A 21706-nucleotide genomic window follows, 5' to 3' on the forward strand; every position below is an offset into this window, starting at 1 on the left:
TTTATAGGACGACAATAAGGCCGGCGATGCTGTATGGCACAGAATGTTGGGCGGTGAAGCATTAACACGTACACAAAATGGGTGCAGCGGAGATGAGGATGCTTCGTTGGATGTGTAGGCACACGAGAAGGGATAAGATTAGGAATGAGGATATCCGAGGTAAAGTAAGAGTAGCCAAAATTGTGGGAAAGCTGAGAGAAAATCGGTTACGGTGGTTTGGACATATGCAAAGAAGGCCTACTGACGCTCCGGTTAGAAGATGCGACTATGGGATAGAGGTTCAGGGCCGAAGGGGTAGAGGAAGACCTAGGAAAACTTTGGAAGAAACTCTAAGAAAAGACGTAAAATACTTGGATCTAACGGAGGACATGACACATGACCGAGCACAATGGCGTTCTAAGATTCATATAGCCGACCCCACTCAGTGACTTGGATTTTTCAAGTCTCTAACCGAGAAGTTTTCCTCACTTGAGAATTTAAGGGAACACTACCTCAACCTACATGTTTCACTCACAAAGCTTCAACATACAAGCTTCAACAAAAGAAAAATTCAAAGAACTTAGTGAAGAAGGCTTTGGTGTATTTAACACAATACGTTGAAATGAAGCAAAGCTTATTTATTGATATCTCTGATAAGTTACAAATATGTACATATACATGAGTCAAAATAAACAAACAAGAGGGGGTCTTCACAAAGGTTGCTTAGGAGAAGTCTCAGCAGTCGGTAGAGCCCCAGAAAGAGAAGGCACCGGAGGGTGATCATTTGGAGTCTCAGTACTGGACAAAACCCTAGAAGGAAGAGGCATCAGAGGCTGATCATTTGGAGCTTCATTACGCGATACAGCCCCAGAAGACGAAGGCAATAAATGCCTTTGGAACAAACCCATAAACCTCTGATGATCAAGTAAAATCTGACCATCAGATTCCTTCATCTGATCAAGCTTCCTCTTCATGTTTGTAGCGTAGTCATGTGCGAGCCTGTGCAACTGTTTATTCTCATGCTTGAGCCCTCTAATCTCTTGCTTGAGACTCATCACTTCAGCCGCCAATGATTCAACTTGGCGGGTTCGAGCAAATAGGCGTTGGGCCATATTCGACACAGAACCTGCACACTGAACACTGAGAGCCAAAGAATCCTTAACAGCCAACTTATCAGACCGTTTGGAAAGAAGTCTGTTATCTTTGGGAGTGAGAATGTTCCTGGCCACCACCGCATCGGTCATATCATTCTTCATCATGAAATCCCCAACGGTAAGAGGACCAGTAAGGGATAAGAAGGATGGGCACCATATGTTGTCTAGAGAAGGTGCGGCTGCCTCTTCACCAAGGTTCAAGTCAAAACGATGGTCGGAAGGGCCAAACATTTTCAAAGATGTTGAAGAGAAAAGAGGTCGGACAAATCAAGATCTTAGAAGTGCAAGAATGGAGCTTCTACTGGTGGAGATTTAAGTGTGCTTTGGAACTTAATGTCAGCCTCTATAAAAATATACACTCGACGGAGCTTCAAAAATCGAAGAGGCGCTTGCTCAGAAATCGAAGAGGCGTTTGCTTTCTCAAAAGTTGGGCTGCTCAGAGACCACGAGGGCCGATCTCAAAGATCGAATAAGCGTTTGCTTTCTCAAAAGCTGGGATGCTCAAAGACCACGAGGGCCGATCTTAAAAATCAAAGAAGCGCTTGCTTTCTCAAAAGCTGGGCTGCTCAGAGACCACGATGGCTGATCTCAGAAATCGAAGAGGCACTTGCTTTCTCAGCCTTGTCAGCACCTGTCACATGCACACTCAGCTTTGCGGAAATTACGGGCAATCTGTCGAAGATTTCTGGTGAAGTAGAAAGCACGTGAATCTTAATGTTCAATCATCCACTTTCCACACGCAACATCAGCTCATGGGTACCACAGATAACTTTGCCAAAGATCTCTGACAAAGTTTAGACACGTGAAGCTTGCAGCTCCCACTACATCGCTATGACCAAGAAGGGTAAAAGAATAGCAAAGAAACAGCACTAACAAAGTTTAGACATATAAATTTTGAAGGTTTAGCTACCATAGTATTACCCACAAGGGTAAAGGAACATACCACTGCTGGATAATTGGAAAGTCCCTGTGTGTCAACCTCTATGCTCCGTGGCAAGGTAGACTAGCAAAAATGCCCAACCTTTACTCACATCCGAGAAAACAGTCCCAACAAGATTGCTTGCTCCAAAATCGAAGAGGCACCGCCCTCCGAATCTTGAGAGCCAGACTCCCAACAGGATTACTTTCTCAAAAATCGAAGAGACACCGCCCTCCGAATTTCAAGAGCCAGACTCCCAGCAGGATTGCTTTCTCAAAAATCGAAGAGGCACCGTTCTCCGAATCTCGAGAGCCAAATCCCTGACAGGATTGCTTGTTCGAAAATCAAAGAGACATCGTTTTCTCAACTTCGAGAGCCAGATCTCCTTGGATAAAGCTTGTCTGTAATCTTCACACGTAACATCAGCTTTCCAGATACCACAGACCACTTTTTCAAAGTGCTCTGACAAAGTTAAAACACGTGAAGCTGGCAGCTCCCACTACAGTGCTATGACCAAGAAGGGTAAAGGAATAACATTACTACTTGTTGTTAGGGAGACTCCTATATATGTCAACCTTTATCCTCAATAGACATGCAGACCTACAAAAATGCTCAACCCTTCCTCATATCTGATAGGGCACTCCTAACGAAGCCTCTCGAAATACTCAGCTTTCTTTCCCCCCCCCCCCCCGATAATACCTCTGCAAACAAGCTACACCAGAGCAAGAATATCTCATATCATCAGGGTTAAAAGCAAGAGTATCTCATATCATGCTTTTTCCTTGTCTTTTCCTTTGGCCTTGTTCTTACCTGCAAGACAAGGAAAAAGAGAGTAATCAGTCAGCACTTGGAATCAAGCTTCCAGTCAGGAACTGACTGCCTGGAACCCCTTACCTGATTACTTACCTGGCATTGCTCTCGAGTACTCATCTTCAACATCTTATGTTTCCAGAGAAGATACCACATCTGTCTGAGGAACAGATAGGGCAAGTGAGAAGGATACAAGGAAGCATGTGGAGACAAGTGTAACAGAACACGTGTCGATACTTCCACTACTTTGTCAACAACAAAAGTATCCCATATCAGCAGAGTCGAACGTACTCTAGATTTGATGGACTTGTTTTGACCCTCAAATTCTCAGTCGGCCTTATACTCTGGAGGTAACCAGAAAACCCTCCAGCCCAGTTCAAGAATAAGCCTGTGGAAAGTTACTTCTTCAAAAGCAAAAGTATCTCATATCATCTCTTCTCATTTTCTTCTCTTTTTCCTTCATGCTGCCTGCAAGATAAGGAGAATGAGAACAATCAGCCGGAACTCAAAATCAAACTTCTGATCTGGGACTGATTGCTTGGAGCTCTAATTGCTTACCTTGTCTGTCACCTCTTTCAACAGATCCCCTAGCTCGGCGACTTGGGGGACTCCTACTACATGGTTTATATCGCGCTTGACCAAGCCTGAAACTATAAGTAAGCTTCAAGTGAAATTGATACATTACCTTGTGCATCTCCACCGGTTAAAGATACCACCCTGGACGGAGGAAGAGTACTTCCAGAGAAGATGCCACATCTACCTATGAGACAGATAAGGCAAGTGAAGACGATATCACACTTCGGTACTTAGAAGTTTCGTGATTACTCAGCGGTTTGGATCTTGCAAGTCCTCAACCGAGGAGCTTCCCCTCCAACTAGGAGGCCAATCACAGAGTGACACGTGTCGACATCAAAAGCCAATCATAGCACGACACGTGTCAACATCAGAAGCCAATCACAACACGACACGTGTCAATGTCAGAACAAGGTTAGAAACTCTCTTCTATAAAAGGAGATCATTCTCCCAAAATATTTCCTAATGCCATTTGTACTAAATCATTCACTTGTACCCACTAAAGGGGAGCTTGAACCTATGTACTTGTGTAAACCCTTCACAATTAATGAGAACTCCTCTGCTCCGTGGACGTAGCCAATCTGGGTGAACCACGTATATCTTGTGTTTGCTTTCCTGTCTCTATCCTTTTACATACTTATCCATACTAATGACTGGAGCAATCTAGCGAAGGTCACAAACTTAATACTTTTTGTTGTACCAAAGTCCTCACTGATTTTGTGCATCAACAATCCTTAAGTCCTTACCTTTTTGCATTGGTAATGGATGAGTTAACAGGACATATTCAAGATGTTATTCCTTGGTGTATGCTTTTCGCAAACGATATAAGGTTGATAGATGAAACTCAGGAAGGGGTAAATGCGAAGCTTAACCTTTGGAGAGAAGTGTTGGAATCTAAAGGTCTTCGCCTAAGCCGATCAAAGACAGAATATATGGAATACAAGCGGGATGGATGAAGTGGAAGAGTGCATCCGGCGTGTTGTGTGACCGTCGTATGCCATTGAAGCTCAAGGGAAAAATTTATAGGACGGCAATAAGGTCGGCGATGCTATATGGCACATAATGTTGGGCGGTGAAGCATTAACACGTACACAAAATGGGTGTAGCGGAGATGAGGATGCTTCGTTGGAGGTGTAGGCTCACGAGAAAGGATAAGATTAGGAATGAGTGGGTTGGACATGTGCAAAGAAGGCCTACTGACGCTCCAGTTCGAAGATATGACTACGGGACAGAAGTTCAGGGCCGAAGGGGTAGAGGAAGACCTAGGAAAACTTTGGAAATGACCCTAAGAAAAGACTTAGAGTACTTGGATCTAACAGAGGACATGACACAAAACCGAGCGCAATGGCATTCTAGGATTCACATAGCCGACCCCACTTAGTGGGAAAAGGCTTTGTTGTTGTTGTTGTTGTTGTTGTTTATAAATACAAGGTTTTGAACATTGCAAGGCTAAAGCAGTAACTGAAATTCTCATTACTTTCAATTCTTTTATGGGTGTGTTGATCAAATATCACGTCCTTGGGTTTGGGTTAAAAGGTCAATTCTTGCTAATTGTTGGGAAGAATATAAATAGAGGTTAGAAACATGATATATGGATTGTTTGGAAGTGTTCTGATGATGTAATTTGAATTAAATGAGTATGGGTTCTAAAATTGCATAAAACTTAACTATGTTTTCAAGTAGATTACTTTAGCTCTTGATTTCCCGGGCTTTGTGATTCTATTTGGTCCAATTTTACGTACTTTAAAACTAGGCATGTCCATGATTAAACTCATCTGATTTCACTAAATTCCATTGAGTTTTGATTGATCAAAACCAAGTCCAAAATTGAGTTGCAGAGCTACCAAGTCCAAAATTGATTTGCAGAGCTACCAAACAGCAGCAAGTTCTGCATTTTCAGTTTTGGGACCCCACTTTATATCTAGCATAATTTTCAATTTAGAGCTCTGTTTCCTACAAATTTTATATGGTTTTTAAAGTACACAAAACGAGCTTCAAAACTCTTTTAAGTTTGTACCATTTGGTCTAGTTTTGAGTGTTTAAAAGTGAGTGTTAACTTGGCAATCAAAACAGTGGTTTCTATAGCTTTTGTGCAGAGGTGAGTGTTGTTTCTACCTTACTCAACTCTTCCGCCAATTTCTTTTAAATTACCATTGCCTTATATCAATGTTGTTATTTGAATTATAAGTTGTACTAAAATAATGTCTATGTTAGGCATGTTTATAATTTGTAATTAGTCACTTCATTGCTTAGTAATATCCATGATTATTGTGTGTTACTATTCGTTCGTGCTTTTATAAATTGGATTGGGTTCAGGTCTTCCTAGAAACTTTGGAGGGTGTGAGTTAACCAAACTAGTTGATAAGTGGAACCGAAATGCATGTGCTTATGTTGTAAACCATAGGGGTTGAAGTAGGGGTAGGTTGTGTGTTAGTCTAACTGCACCATGTAGCAATGGGACATGGATGGTCCTACTTGGTAAATCCGCGATAGGGGACCATACGTATTTTAGGGGTGATCATGCTTGGTATATCTGTGATGGGTGATCACTGCCCACACGATTAGACTATGCTTATGGTTTTGCGTGGTTTATCCACAATAGGGGACCATACACATTCTAGGAGTGATCATGCTTGGTATATTGTCGATGGGTGATCACTACCTAGAGTTAAGATGTGATCCTGCTTGGTATATCCACGATGGGGGACCATACGTATTTAGGGGTGATCATGCTTGGTATATTCGCGATGGGTGATCACTACCTGCACGATGAGATTATGCCTATGGTTCTACTTGATATATCCGCGATAGGAGACCATACGCATTCTAAAAGTGATTATGGTTAGTTATACTTGGTACATTTCAATAGGTGATCATATTTTAGTTGGATATCATTTGATTATATAATGTGAATCTATTGAAATGTGATTAGTCATTGATCTATGTTTATTAGTCGTGATTTGACTTGTGTATTGATGATATAGGTGAAATGTGAGTTGAAGTGCTTGTTGAATTGTTCGATGAAAAGTAATTTGATGTGCAAATTTGAAATGAGATTTGATTTGCATGATTGGTATAATGTGATGGAATGTGAGGGCTAGTAGTGGACTGTTAACCCATTGTTATGGGGTTTATTGCTTCAAAGCTTGTTTCATAACCCATTTCATTGTTTCATTCCTCAGGTCGTCGATCTGTTCTAAATTTAGTACTTGTGTTTTGTGTTCATTTCGTTGGGCCTTTGCAAATTGAGCGCTTGGTTCATGTTTTGTTTCTTCGAGTTGTTGATATGTTCCTTGGCATTCCGCTCGGTTCCGTTGAGTGATCTGGAATTGGGTATTTGCTAGGGTTCCATTGAGTGGTCCAGTTCCTTGCTCCGTCTGGATTTCGTTAAGAGGTCCGGAATCCCTCGTGCTCCGCAATTTCGTTGAGTGGTCGGGAATCATATCATGTCTTGTATTTCATTGAGTGGTCTGATCCATTGTACTCCACGATTCCATTGAGTGGTCCGGAATCGTATCCACTCAAATTTCGTTGAGAGGTACGGAATCCCTTCTACTCCATGAATCCGTTGAGTGGTTCGGAATCGTATTCTAGTTTGGATTCCGTTAAGTGGTTCGGAATCCCGTTTGGTATTTTGGTTCCGTTGAGTGGTACAGAACCCGAGGTTGTTGGATTTCATTGAATGGTCCAAAATCCCATTCTTCAGAGATGTAGGCTTCAGCTAAACTGTGTGGCTCTAGCCTTGCATTTTGGTGCATTGTACATGTTATTGATTGATATGATTATGGAATAGTGTTGGAAAGCATATGTGTGTGAGTGGCATACCTGCATTGTTGTTTGGCTTGTGGCTGATGTGTAGTGTGGTACTCTATATTTTCTGCTATAAGTGTTTTACGGAAAGTTTAGAGTTAATAAATGACGAACTACGGGGCTTGATCCCTGTTTAGGGTACATAGGCAGTCTAATGAGGATGTTAGATGCAGCTATAAAGCATACGAAAAATTACTATGTGATTCGATTCTTGAGTTGTGCCCATATCCCGGAGGCGGGGTATGTTAGATATGGATTTTTGAAGGCGTCATGTGTGGATCTTGGACGTATGTTGGGATCGGACCATGACAGTAGTAGTATGAAAGAAAGAAAAAGAAGCATCCCAAATGAAAATATAATTCAAGTTAAGAATAAAAAAGACATATATTGAACCAATATGGAGATTTACTTTTGCCAATTTGCTTGGATTACGATTTTGTATAAATCACAGTAAAAAAAAATTAGGAGTTTTTCTTTTAAGAAAAAACAAATTAGGAGTTACAAGTTAACTCATTAACTCAAGGGCACAGTGGAAAGATTTGTTTTTTAGTGAAGGTACGATATTATTGATAGAAAATTGAATACGTACAAACAGGATAGGGTGCATATAGTGGGCCTGGATAAAAACCTTGTCAGGGATTTCAACCCGGACAAAGGGAAAAAGAGTGTCTGCACCATGAGAGATTACATATGATTACTGTCCTCAATTAAAAGGTCTGTTATTACATCAGGAGGTTCCTCGAACCAAGCTACCAGAGTATCAAGGCCTAAACCCAATCTAACCAACCTACGTGCCACCTTGTTAGTCGAGCGTTGGCCAAATGTAACCTTGCACTGAGAAAAACCATTTAAAATATGTCTAGTATCTGCAATAATGTGCTCAAAAGGAGATGAATCCTTTAGGCCCTCATGTTGAAGTGTCGTGGTCACCATCAAAGCATCTCCTTCAACTTCCATGTGTGTAGTCTGCTGATGTTGTGAAAAAATCATTGCTTCCCTTGCTGCCATAATCTCTGCCAACAATGAAGAACCAATTCCCTCAACTCTCATTGATACTGTAGCCATGAATTCCCATCTATCGTTCCGTATAGTGATCACTATCCCCACTCCTCCAATCTCTAACTGTTCATCCCATGCCGCATCCATATTACTTTTAATCCACCCATTTTCTGGCGTCTTCCATGGCTGCCCAGTGACCATGTTGGTCTTCTTCCTCGGCCCATGCCTTTTATGGAATTCATGTAGCCATGTTTGCACTTTACAGTGCATTTACGAAGGCTCCAGAGCCTTTCCATTCCACAACATTGCATTATGTTCTATCCATATGCACAAATTAAAACCATTACCAAGTCAAAACTCTCCCTCGACATCAAACAAGCAATGGCAGCTATCCATTCCATCAAGCTCTGCCGCCTATCCCCTTGGCTTCTGATACCCATAGGACTAGAAAACCACACCACCGTCGCACGGGGACAAAACCTCATCACGTGATCAACCGTTTCCACATCCCCGTCACAAAACAAACACGTTGTCAGTATATTTATTTTCTTTTTCATTAACTCAAGGGCACAGTGGGAAGTTAACTTAGTGAGAAATATGGTCTATGAGTTTGTATAGAAATATAAGGGTTTCTCCTAAAATATGCTTGTGAATTGGGTTAATATAAAATTTTGTATTAAATATTTCAGTATAGAGAGACTAGTGAGAGTTTGAACCTAATAAAATCTGGTGTCGAATCTGGCCGTTCCCATGGAAAGCTTAATTAGTTGATTATGTATGGAAAGGGCTCCAGCTCATGCTTCATCAAAGAGTACAGATTCAATTCAAGTGCCTGCTTTTACTTGACGTGTGTCTAACCATTGTGATCATGGTGTATTAATTTGTGCAAGACGTATGTAAGAACACCATGTTTGCTCGAAAAGCATGTTCATTTTTTCCTAATAAGTTAGTCTTTGGGAGTAATTAATTACTAAAATTATAGTGGTCAATGACTCAATACACTCTCTGCGTGATTTCATCTCTCTATAAAACTAAAGACGTACTCACTTTGCTCAATTCAACAGAAAGTTCGATGGAGTGGCTACAATAAATTTAGTAACACGTGTAGAGCTCAACTATGAACACTATAACTAGTAAATTAGCATAAAATAAAAATAGGCATATTATATAAGTAACGGCGGAGCTAGGGTTCTATTGATTGTTTAAACAATCAACCAACATGTAGTTAGGACAGAGCTTGGATTCGAAATGTAGGGGAAGGAAAATTCAACAGCTTCAAAAATATTCCACAAAATGAAAATACGGAACAACTAGAAACACCCCGTAAGATTTCTAGTAGAAGAAGAAACTACATATGAGATGTAGTCAAATTAAGAATTAGAAAAGATTCAAGATAAAGACTTTAAAATTCTAAGTTAGTCAATCAGAATTTTAAACGACATTTTTAAAGTCCTTGTAAATCCAATTGTAGTGAATTACTATTTTAATGGATATTTTTTTTTTTTTGAACAAACGATATTAACTATACTAAGGGTGAGAGGCGGACTTAGACTCTCAATGTGGTAGCAATAATGTGGTTCAAACTCGTCTTTGACGAGAATCGAACCTAAGATCTCTCACTTACAAATGAAGAGAAATATCATTAGACTGTAGTACTAAGTGACATATTTCAATGGATTTTAAGCAAGTGTATAAAAATGTAGGTAGTAAAAAAATTACAGATTTAATGGGATTTCATTAAATTGTGAATTTTGGTGCATTTTTGTGAATTCTAGGATAGAAAATATACATCAAAGCCTCTTGGCAAATAGGTTGAAACCTATGTTGGATGTTTTAATCTCGCCAAGTCAAAATGCGTTCGTTAAGGGTTGGCAAATTCAAGACAATATCATTGTGGCTCATGAGATCTTTCACTACCTAAAGTTGAGGAAAACTAAGACCAAGTTTGAAATGGGAATCAAACTAGATATGAACAAGGCTTATGACTGGGTTGAGTGGGATTTCCTTGAGGCGGTGATGGTGCACCTTGGGTTTCAGAGAGGGTGGATTGATATGGTAATGCGATGCGTCAAAACAATGGAGTTCTATATTCTTATTAATGGGAGGCCTAGGAAAGCTTTCAAACCTACAAGGGGACTCCGACAAGGGGACCCCCTATCCCCGTATTTGTTTCTCATAATTAGCGAGGTCCTATCCTTGATTATTAGGAAGGCGGTTCAACAAGGTTACTTGGATGGAATCAGGATCTCAGCCTCGGGCCCAGTGTTTTCACATCTACTGTTCGCAAATGATACCCTGGTGTTTCTTATGGCGACTAAGTAAAACTGCCGAAACCTGTCTACATTGATGCACGGGTATTGCACTGCATCTGGGCAACAAGTTAGCCCTCAAAAATCGATTGTTTACTTTGGTGCAAACGTACCGACCCATGTGGCTTTGGAGCTCAGTAATATTTTAAATATGCCAAAGGTGGACGATCCGGGTAAGTATTTAGGAATTCCAACTATTTGGGTGCGTTCGAAGCATGTGGTTGTGCAATATATAAAGGACCGGGTAATGGAAAAAATTGTAGGATGGAAGAGGCGATTCTTATCCCAAGCGGGGAAGGAAGTTCTTATTAAAACGGTGGTCCAAGCTATACCAATGTACCCAATGTGTGTCTTTCTACTTCCGGCCACCTTATGCAATGAAATTGATGCGGCAATGGCTAGGTTTTGGTGGGTAGGGGCCGATAAAGATCGAGGGATGCACTGGATTAACTGGAAGGAGTTAGGTCAATCAAAAAATGAGGGAGGTATAGGTTTCCGTAATCTATATGATTTTAACATTGCCTTGCTTGCGAAACAATGTTGGCGTTTGATTCATGATCCTGACTCTCTGTGGGCGCGTGTTTTAAAGGAAAGATATTTCCCAAATGTTTCTTTCCTGGAGGCAAAGAAAGGTGGAAGGGCCTCTTGGGCATGGGCAAGTCTATTAGAAGAGAGGGACCTTATCTTAAAGGGAGCTCGATGGCAAGTGTTGGGAAGGCAGGAGGTTAGATTTTGGAAGGATAATTGGGTCCCGGGCATCCTTGGGGGACATCCCACCCCTCCCTCAAATGCGGATATCAGTTGTGAGTCCAAGGTCGCGGAATTCATTGACCCGATTGCAAGGGAATGAAAGTTGGATCTCCACTCCGGTTTCGTATCGGTGTCGAAGAGAGTTGCCATTACTAATATTCATATGGGGCCCCATTCTTGACAGGATAAGCTGGTTTGGCTTCATGAAATGAATGGTCTTTTTACTGTGAAATCCAGTTACATGCGGAGTCACAACCGTCACTCTTCATTGAGCCTCGATTACCCCTCATCTTTTAATGCTATTGACTCCCGGGTGTGGGCTTGGGTCTGGAGATGTAGGGCTCCCCCAAAGATGAAATGCTTCCCTTGGAGAGCTCTCTGTAATTCTTGTGCCACATACTTCAATCTTTTTAGGCGACGGTGTGCTTCCTCCCCTGTTTACCCCTTTTGTGGGGATTATGATGAGACTACGAATCACCTCATTCTTCTTAGCATTTGGGCTGTTAGGGTGTGGAAAGAAGGTCTTTTACACATTCAAATTAATCAAAGTGTAATTACTACTTTGGGCGACTGGGTTTGCTTAGTAGTCAATCGGTTTCAGGGCTACAAGGAGGATCGGATTCGTGCCCTATCTTGTTTAGCTTTCTCGTGTTGGTTTATTTGGAAAGGCTTTTATGACATAATTTTTAATGGGATGGTGCTCTCTCCTTTCAAAACTGTTAGGGCAATTGCCACCGCCCTAGATTCCTTTACTTTTGCCTCCTCAATTACTCGTGTCCTGGTGGCTGCCAGCAGCTTCAGTCCATCTACTGGGGTGCTATGACCTTCACTTTGGTCGCCTCCCCCTACTAATTGGCAGAAGGTTAATGTGGATTCTTATTAGAGGAGTGACTCTTTGTGTGGGGAAATCGGAATTGTGGTCAAAGATGAGTCATCAGGCTGCATCGTGGTTAGAAGTGTGAGGATGCATGCAACCTCTGCAGCGATGGCTAAGGCTCTTGCCATTCTGGAATGATGCGTAATGGCAAACAATTTACACCTGAATGAGGTTATCATTGAGTTGGATGCACAAGGTATTATTCAGTCCCTCATTTCTCCTTTTTTGAGTTGTGATTGGGATTTGCTCCCAATTCTTAGCCGTGCTGTGGAGATTGGGAAAAGCTTTCAATCATGCTCATGGTCGTGGGTTACACGATCAGCAAATAGGGCGGCAGATTTTGTCACCAGAAATATATCTATGCAGATGTGTGGCTTCGGCTAGGTTGTTAGACCTTCATCTTCCCTCGTGGGTGTTTTGAACAAAGACGGTCTCCCGTGTCCTCCGTTGTAATGGGTGGGGTGTTTTTTTGCTTGGGTAGATAGGACGACGTTGGAATCTTGTATGGTTGGCATCTATTTGTATCTTGTTTATCTGGTCTTCGGCTTCCTGGGCTTGTGGGGATGCTCTCTGCTATTTCTTGGCCTAGTGCCTCTCTATTTATGTGATTAGCTCTTTCGACCAAAAGAAAAAAGAAAAACAATCCCACCATTTCCCCGAAGATTTCCTTGAATTTTCCTCCCACAAAGCTTGCTGCGTTTGAACCTCAAACTTTCCAGCGTTCTCTCCCTAGGGTTTTTCTTCAGTTCTCTCCCTGTGTTGTATTTGAATTTTGAATAGTTGCAACTTCAATCTTATTATCATAAAAAGGAAAAGAACAGCGTAAATTGTGTGTATGGGTGAGAGTGCAATCAAAGCAACAACAACTTTACCATCAAATCAATGGCACCAAAAAATTCAAACCCAACCAAAAGAAGACACCCATTTCCATGTTTCTCCATTGACGCATCCAATGGAAGAAACCCATTTCCCTGTAAAGTATTACCACTTTGTATTTTGGATTTCATCGCCAATTTTCTCCTCCTATTGTTTATATTATATTCATTTTTGTTTTACTTTATGGCGAGCAGAAAATCACAATCTGTCTGTAATCCAATATCCGAAGGATTTTCTCTGAAATCATTTTTTCTAGAGGGACATATTTGTGGAGAGAGGTAGAGGCTGGGGGTGATGGTATTGGTGATATTTCACGAAAAAACCTATCTAGATAAGAATCTGTCCAAATTCTCAAAAATCCATTGAAAAGTTATGGATTCTGTCAATCCTATCAAATATACCATTTCGACAATTTTCCATGTTCTGAAAATGTTTTTTTTTTTTTTTTTTGTCAATAGATTTTGTTAGATTAGCCACCAACAGAGTACTAAAAATGTTAATAAGCTCATTCTCAATCCCATGCATTAAATATTTCTTTCTTCAGATAGATAGAGCACCAAACAATCATATCATTCATTGATCTCCAATCCATTCAATTGCATATTTTATTTTTCACAATGTTCATAATAAGACAGAGAATGCTCTTTCGAGAAAAGTTGTTTCAACTAGCGAGCAGGGTAAGCCAGTGGATATCCCTCATTTTTTTCTCCTCTGTTCTTTTCCTTTTTGGTCTAGACTAGTTATGTTGCAAGACTAGCAATTCCTTGTAAATCCAAAAATTTGTGTTATAAATTAGAAGCTTAACTTTGGGTGCCTCAAAGGGTGCCTCAAAATCTTCTATAGAAAGTACTTTTATGCATTCAAGTCATGCATACCTTTAGTTTAGTAATATTTCTTTTTTAATATCAGAAGAAGTTTTAAAAGTTTGAATCTTTTTCTCCAGAGTCTTCACTAATAAAAAAAGACTTTTTTTATTAGTACCCCACATAATGTTGAATGCACCCCACGTTAAAATTTAATATTAAGTGGCCTATGTAATGACAATTTCGACCTTACTATGCAATGATAATTTCGACCTTATGAGGTTTAAAGAAAATAAGAAATTTCTAAATATACCCCAAATTACTTTTAACATATTAATTATCTTCTTCAACTATCAAAACCCCTCTCACACTCCACTCCATTGTTGAATAAAATTCTAACTATTGAAACTATAAACATGTTGATCGAGAAAAAATTTAACAAATAGAACACGATATCAATATTTTGGAAACTTTACATGAGGTAAAATTTCATATTTGTTATTGTTTTAATTATTCAATGACATTGGTAATTATTTAAGCCTGCTTTTGCTTTCCATACTACCCAATTTCATAGGAGGCCAACCCAGCAACGCCTTTTCCCTTCTTATTCATCTTCTGGGGTTTACTTTTGCTCTATTAGGTTCCTCCCAGTTGCCATTTTTTAGCAGAAATCCTCTTTTTTGTTAGCAAAAGGCTTAAGAGACAATGAAAAGGAGATTGGTTGTGATGACCCAATGAAATTAAAGCTCAACAGACCGGATTGTATACTTCTCTTTTTAGAGAATGTTAGGGTTTTAATTGTCACAGCCCGTCCCGAATATTTAATTTCGACGATGTGAATTGACTATTATACCCTTGGACGTGAATGTTGTGATGTGTGTTATGCATGATAGGGGTGGTTCAAACTTGCATTTTTCCTTAATTGTTGGACAAAAATTGGACTAAGTTTATGTGGTTTTGGTTAGTAAACCACGTGGACCACTCACACACACACACACTTCCTATCTCTTCTCTCCCGTGCTCTCTCCTCTTTCAGACTCACTCTCTCTCTCTCCTTCCCTCATGTACGGACAACATCAAATTCAGAAGAAAACTTGCAGATCGAAGGTTTAAAGGATACCATTGTGTTCCTGAGGTCCATACGAGTTGAATGGTACCAATTTCAGGTATGAAAACCTTTGAAAACCTCATGAACCAAGAATCTCTTATTTGAACATTGTTCAGGCTAACGTAAAAACATGTGTTTTTGGAAATTCTAAGCTCACAGGGAGCCTTGGGAGGCCCTCTAGAGGCTCGGAGAAGTTCATTGGGTGGTTTTGGACGTCGAAATCGAGAGGTCGAAGCTTAGCCGATTTTTCTCGAATTTTCCCGGCGAGATCCCGTGGTTTTGAGGCTTGAAAGAGGTATAAACTTATTCTATTCGCCATGCACTTCGTTTTGGTATAAAGATCGTGAAAAATGGTGCAAAAATGGCCAAGATATCACGGTTTAAAATTTTCCCAGTTTTCTAACGCCGACAACGGTCGCCGGAGTTCAGAGGTAGGAGACGACGGAATATTCTGACGCCGTCAGTTAGTCTGGACGGATTCCGTTAGGACTTAACGGAATATTCCCCGATATATTCCTGACGACGTTGATTGACGCCATCAGTATGCTTGTCATGTGGCCGCGCGTGGGGGCGCGTATTACCATGCCTAGGCCGGCATGTGGCGGCGCGTGGGTGGTCGGAAAATTATTCTAAAAATATAAGGATGTTCGTGGAGTTGTGTAAATCACGTTGGTATATTTAAACACTCCATTTGAGCATTGTATGAGAAGTTATTAGCTAGTTTTTTCTATGTGCTTTAAATAACGTTTTTATAGTTAATTCGCATATAGGTGAGACTTATCCTGAGGACAAGCGCGTTCAAGGGCAACTCGGGGGCTACGACCCTTCGACATACCAGTGAGTGGGCTTTTGGTTTTTAGTATATATTAATATACTTGATATTTTCCCAGAAAATATGTTTAAATGAGAGTATGCCTTGAATGCCATGCATATAAATTTATAATTCGTATATGAATTGATATATGATGCATTATACATATAATTGTGGTGATGTGGACACTCAGGTAAGCTCAGGTGAGTTATGTTGGTTATATGAATTATCGATGATGTGATATGTGATTGAATAACGTTGAGCTCATAAAACTACACCTAGGGTGATTAAGATTTAGCCAGAGATATAACACAGGCCTGTTTACAATGTCACTTCCCGCACCATATGCTCATATTGGATCCAATTTAGGCGCACAGTCTTGTCGTATAAACCTTTACTATGGTTCCGACTCGTAGGTGACTAGCGATTTATCGCCCAGCTATTATGTGAGAGTAGTATTAAGTATAATTATATTACACCCAGTATTGTCGTACAGACCCTTTCATTTGGTTCCGACTCTTGTGCAGTATATTGCTGTATGGGTCATTGTAGTGACTCCAGCTAGATTGACTTTTGAACTATGAATTCAGCCGTACAGACTACCTCAGGGGTTCCGGCTAACATGTTACATTTCTATGAAATTATTCTCACCTGAATTACTTACTCTGTTATATCTTAGCTTGGCATACATATGAATATGATTATGTGAAGCATGATTTGAAATGATATAATTATATATATATATATATATATATATTTATTTATGTATATGCTTATATCTTGATTCTAGGAAAAATTATACATGTTTTACAGCGAGGGGTTAGATATGTTGATAAATGAAATGGTTTTGTAAAACATTTGTTTTTGCCCACTCACGTTTTCTGTTTTGCGCCCCTCCAGATTTTAGGTAAGCTTGTTGTTGGTGGTCTTGAGGATTTCGGCGGTTCTGACATATCAAAATAATTGTAGGACATTTGATGGTACTGTACAATTAGTACTTGTCCTACTGGACTGCACCTAGACTTTCTATGCTCTGATTAGGAGTATTTACTCTTGTATCTTACTCCTAACACTTCCTGTTTCGTAGTGCACTCTAGTAGTTTCAGTTTTTAATTATTCGTATATTTCTTATCTTTAATGCTCCCGCACTGTGCACATAGCTACGTCACCCTCGCATGACGGCCAGCATGCCTTGATTTCGGTCGAGGTGTGTCATTAATCCTAAGTCAATTAATTTATAAAAATTGGAAATGAGTATTATAAGATTTAAAGAATGAGGGGTGTATAAAAAATGTGGAGTGTATGTGGAAAATATTAGGTGAATGAGAATGTGGGGTGTAAGAGTATTATGAGAAAATATGTGAGGTGTAGTAAGATAATTTTTAATTGAAAAAACAAATATGAGGTGTATTAAGTATATGATATTTAATCAACAATATATAAGGTGTTAATAGAAAAAGCCATAAAAAACTATTATAAGGGTTTTCGAGATATTATAATACAATCCAATAATTTAGAAAAATATAACTTAAGTTCACACGTAATATATTGTAATTTGTCCGTATCTTGATGGTCAAAATTTATATATATGCAGGTGGTGAATTAAATAAGTAGACCTGGAAAGGCCACATCAGTCTCCTGAATCAGAGATAACAAATGCAGATAAAATTGGTTATTATAAATGAATTCAAGTTACAGACGTTTTCCATTTTATTAGGCAGAAAAAATTGGTTATTATAAATGAATTCAAATTATAGACGTTTTCCATCTTAGTGCACCCCATCCTCATGTTATGTACGCATTCCTTTTTTTTTTTTTTTTGAACAGAAGATATTATCTATACTAAATGGGAGAATAGTAGGTTTAACATCACAATGTGCTAGTAATAATGTGCATATTGCTATTATCTATGAATGAATATCGTACTTTACCTAAAAATAAAGAGAACTGTTATTAGCATTCTAAAAATTTGATTTGACAATTCTCACAAGTATATTTTTCTTTCTAAATATAGAAAATTTGGAATGCTATATGAAATTTTTAGAGTGCCAATAACAATTCCCAAAATAAAAAAATAAATAACGCATTACCTCAACTCCACGCAATGCAAACTCCATTCTAATCACCTTAATTAGCAATTAAGATGGAGGAAAATCAGCCAAAGTAAGGAGTCGTTCAACATCAACCGCCAGCCTTGGGAATTTTCTGCGTGGTTCCAAAACTTAACACGCCTATAAAATCCAAGATGGAGACAAATCAGTCATATTTTTGTTTTCTTCAGAAATTTCATGTGCATGACCTAAATTGATTTTGATTATTGTTTTTATTGTGATCCGGTGAATCAGATCATCTAATGCATACGTTCATAGTATTTAATATTACGTAGTACGAAGGTGAAACCCCTCTGAGATAGTGGGAGGGTCCAGAAGGGCCTAATTGCATGTCACAAATTGGAACAAAAAGGCATATATACACATCACACCAATTTAAGAGGTGCAACTACTGCTACTAATATTAGTCTTTGAGCTGCAAGGTGGCCACTCAGAATAATTCAAAGCAGGTTTCACCCTGCAACAGCCAGCGCAGCCAGCCACTATCACAAAGCTCTACCCTTGCCCTTTTCTCCTTGTTTGCTTTTCATTTCAGCATCTCAAAGGACAAAAAGTTTGAAGGATGCCAAGAAAAATCCATTATCTCTTGTGGAACCACCACAACCACTTCATTTTTCGTTAGGAGGGTGGACCTGAAATGAATTCAACACAACCATGTATTTGAAATCAGCTACCAAAATTAATTAAGGTCATCTCCAATGGAGAGGATTAAAAGTCCAAAAGGCAAAAAATAATCTGATTTGTCCAAAAACTCATCTTCAACCGATGATTAGGCTATAACTTTATAGAGCCCACCAGACTATTATTTGGCTAAAGGGGCTTCTAGCCAAACGAAGCCCTCTTATAGAGCTCCTCAATTACAATAATTGATTCAAATTCAACGATTAGATTTGAAAACATTCAAAGATAGTTTAACTAAATTAACCATAAAATTTAAAGTAAACTTAAAACTAATAAATTATTGAAGGGACTATAGTTAGCCTCTTTGACTGGAGATAGTATATGAGTATGGATTGACTTTGTTCATTTAAAAATAAATTTTTGTTGGACTATAATTTTGGATAGGCCATGTTTAGCTCTTTCGGTTGGAGATGAACTAAATGTGACAAAGATATCAGAGAACTCATAAGAGCAAGAGACTTCATGGAAGAAAAGGTCAACTGAGTGCCAATGACTTGTCGACCACTATTGCCTTCTAAACAAGGTATACACACCCCCACAAGGTCACAATCACCATAACTTTCCTCATTTTTGCACTGAAAAATACCCAACAAATTGATTAGAAAAACCAGAAGCAAATAACTATAGAGAAGGTGGAAAAAGATATACCAAAATATGCCCTCACCACCTTGCAGTAGAGAAGCCTCGGGGAGGAGCTGCTTACATGGTTGCTGCTTACACGGTGGAGCTTCATCCTCCTCCACCTATGGTGCTTCTTCAACTCCCAAATCAACAGAGAAAGTCAACATGTTCAGGTATGACTTCACACTTGCCATATCTTCTTCTCTCCACCCAAATACCCAATTCACCAATCACGAGTCCCTCCCTTCCCTCCATGAAGCCTTCTCTTCCTTCACCAAATCATTCCCACAATTTTACCAGACTGACCAATCTGACCTCATCAGAGCCCATCAATATTACCATCTCACCCTCTCCAACCATGTCTGCTTTGATTACATTGGACATTGCCTCTTCTCTTACTCTCAGTCTCAGCAACAAACACAATATAATTCCTCATCGTCTCAAATCCCTTCAACTTCCTCTTCCCCTCCTCCTCCTCAGTTGCTTCACTCCCAAGAACCATTGTTTTTCGACATTTCGTACAAGTCGGTAAACTTGCACACCCAAGTTTTGTATGGAGGGCAAGAATCAGAATTGGAGCTTCAAATGAGGAAAAGAATAATGGATTATATGAACATCTCCGAAAGCGATTACTCCATGGTTTTCACTGCCAATCAGTCATCCGCTTTCAAGCTTCTAGCCGACTCGTATCCCTTTCGCAACAATCCAAGTCTTTTGACTGTTTATGACTACAAGAATGAGGCAGTGGATGTGATGAAGGAGAGCTCAAAAAAGAAGGGAGGACGGATCATGTCCGCAGAGTTCTCATGGCCTAACATGAGAATTCAGTCGCGAAAATTGAGAAGACGGATTGGGAATGGTAACCAGACGAGGAAAAAGCAACGGGGGCTGTTTGTTTTCCCACTTCAATCGAGAGTGACAGGAGTGCGGTATTCGTATATGTGGATGAGCATAGCGCAGGAGAATGGTTGGCATGTTTTGCTTGATGCATGTTCATTGGGGCCCAAGGACATGGACAGTTTAGGCCTCTCACTCTTTAAGCCTGATTTTCTCATTTGCTCTTTCTTCAAAGTTTTTGGGGAAAACCCATCAGGGTTTGGTTGCCTGTTCGTCAAGAAATCCAGTGCCTCGGTCTTAAAGGATCCAACATTTGCTTCAAGTACAGGAATTGTGAGCCTTGTCCCGGCATCAAAACGATCTGAATTTTCAGAGGAGTACTCAATTTCTATGGACATGGAAACTGATCGAAAACAGTCCGAATTTGAAACCTCCAAGTCCCATGAAAGCGAAGAAGTCTCCCTAAAGAAGAAGGAACATTTAGTTTCAGAAATTACGGAATTCGACGGAGAAGAATCCGATCAGTCTGTCAAATCAGATAACTCAGCGATCACATGCAAGGGCTTGGATCATGCCGATTCATTAGGTCTAGTACTGATTAGCCGAAGAGCAAGGTACTTGATCAACTGGCTAGTGAATGCATTGATGAGCCTTCAACATCCGCACTCACAATACGGCCATCAATTGGTCAGAATCTATGGACCAAAGATAGAATTTGATCGGGGACCAAGCTTGGCATTCAATGTGTTTGACTGGAAAGGAGAAAAGATTGATCCGTTGATCGTGCAAAAGCTAGCTGATCGAAACAACATTTCACTGAGTTACGGGATTTTGAACCACATTTTGTTCTCGGACAAGCACGAGCAAGAGAGGGAAACAAAGTTGGAGAAATGTACAAGTGATCAAGTGGAAGGAAGCAGTAGTGAAGGGATATCTGTGCTGACCGCTGCATTAGGGCTTTTGACAAACTTTGAAGACATTTACAGGCTTTGGGTATTTGTTTCAAGGTTTTTGGATGCAGATTTTGTGGAGAAGGAGAGATGGAGATACATGGCTCTTAATCAAAGGACTGTTGAGATTTGAAGTAAATTAGTTTTTCAATTAATTCTTTCATTCTTTCACATTATTTTATGAGGAACAACACTAAACATGTTTTATGAAAAGATAGTCTCGACTCTCGGACTATGTGACATGTTACATTGTTAAATTGATAATAGTTCGAAAACGCAATATGTCAGACCGTTAGCAAAATAACCAGAGAATATCAACCCGTGGTTATACTGTTAGCAAAATTACAAGAGCACCCTCGTTGATTTGTGGGAGCAGTGCACTGAAGCAAAAGGCTAAATCTACTTGGGTTGATTCGGAATAATAAATCAAAATACTTAGCCCTAGTCCCTTGGACCGTACATTTGAGCCCAAAGGGCCAGCCTTAAGAACGGCCCGACCATAAAAAGAAAACGAAATTTCGTTCTTTTGAAGAAATATTCTGAGAAAACACCGTCATGTGGTGTTATAAATTATAATATGAATAAACGACATAATTGAAATGTCTCATTTACGAGTATATTATATGAAAGATATTCGAGTTTGAGGCCTTACCTCATCTCAAAATAATATGAAAAGTACTTATATTTCCAATTCTTATAAAAACTTTCAACTTGCAAAGGACTTTTAA

At 39.7% G+C, this 21706-nt stretch overlaps 2 protein-coding genes across 2 annotated transcripts; both read left to right on the forward strand.

The window, feature by feature from the left end:
* The first annotated feature begins 10800 nt into the window (after positions 1-10800).
* Positions 10801-11403, forward strand: LOC126618096 (uncharacterized mitochondrial protein AtMg00310-like). Its single transcript, XM_050286193.1, has one exon. It carries the CDS (start codon positions 10801-10803, stop codon positions 11401-11403), a length of 603 nt encoding a protein of 200 aa, XP_050142150.1.
* Positions 11404-19030: 7627 nt separating this feature from the next.
* On the forward strand, positions 19031-21211 carry LOC126618038 (uncharacterized). The gene has a single exon (XM_050286108.1). The coding sequence runs from the start codon at positions 19225-19227 to the stop codon at positions 21109-21111; it is 1887 nt and encodes a 628-aa protein (XP_050142065.1). The 5' UTR covers positions 19031-19224; the 3' UTR covers positions 21112-21211.
* Positions 21212-21706: the final 495 nt, after the last annotated feature.

This window comes from Malus sylvestris, chromosome 4 (genome assembly GCF_916048215.2).
Source record: "Malus sylvestris chromosome 4, drMalSylv7.2, whole genome shotgun sequence".
Taxonomy (NCBI): Eukaryota; Viridiplantae; Streptophyta; class Magnoliopsida; order Rosales; family Rosaceae; genus Malus; species Malus sylvestris.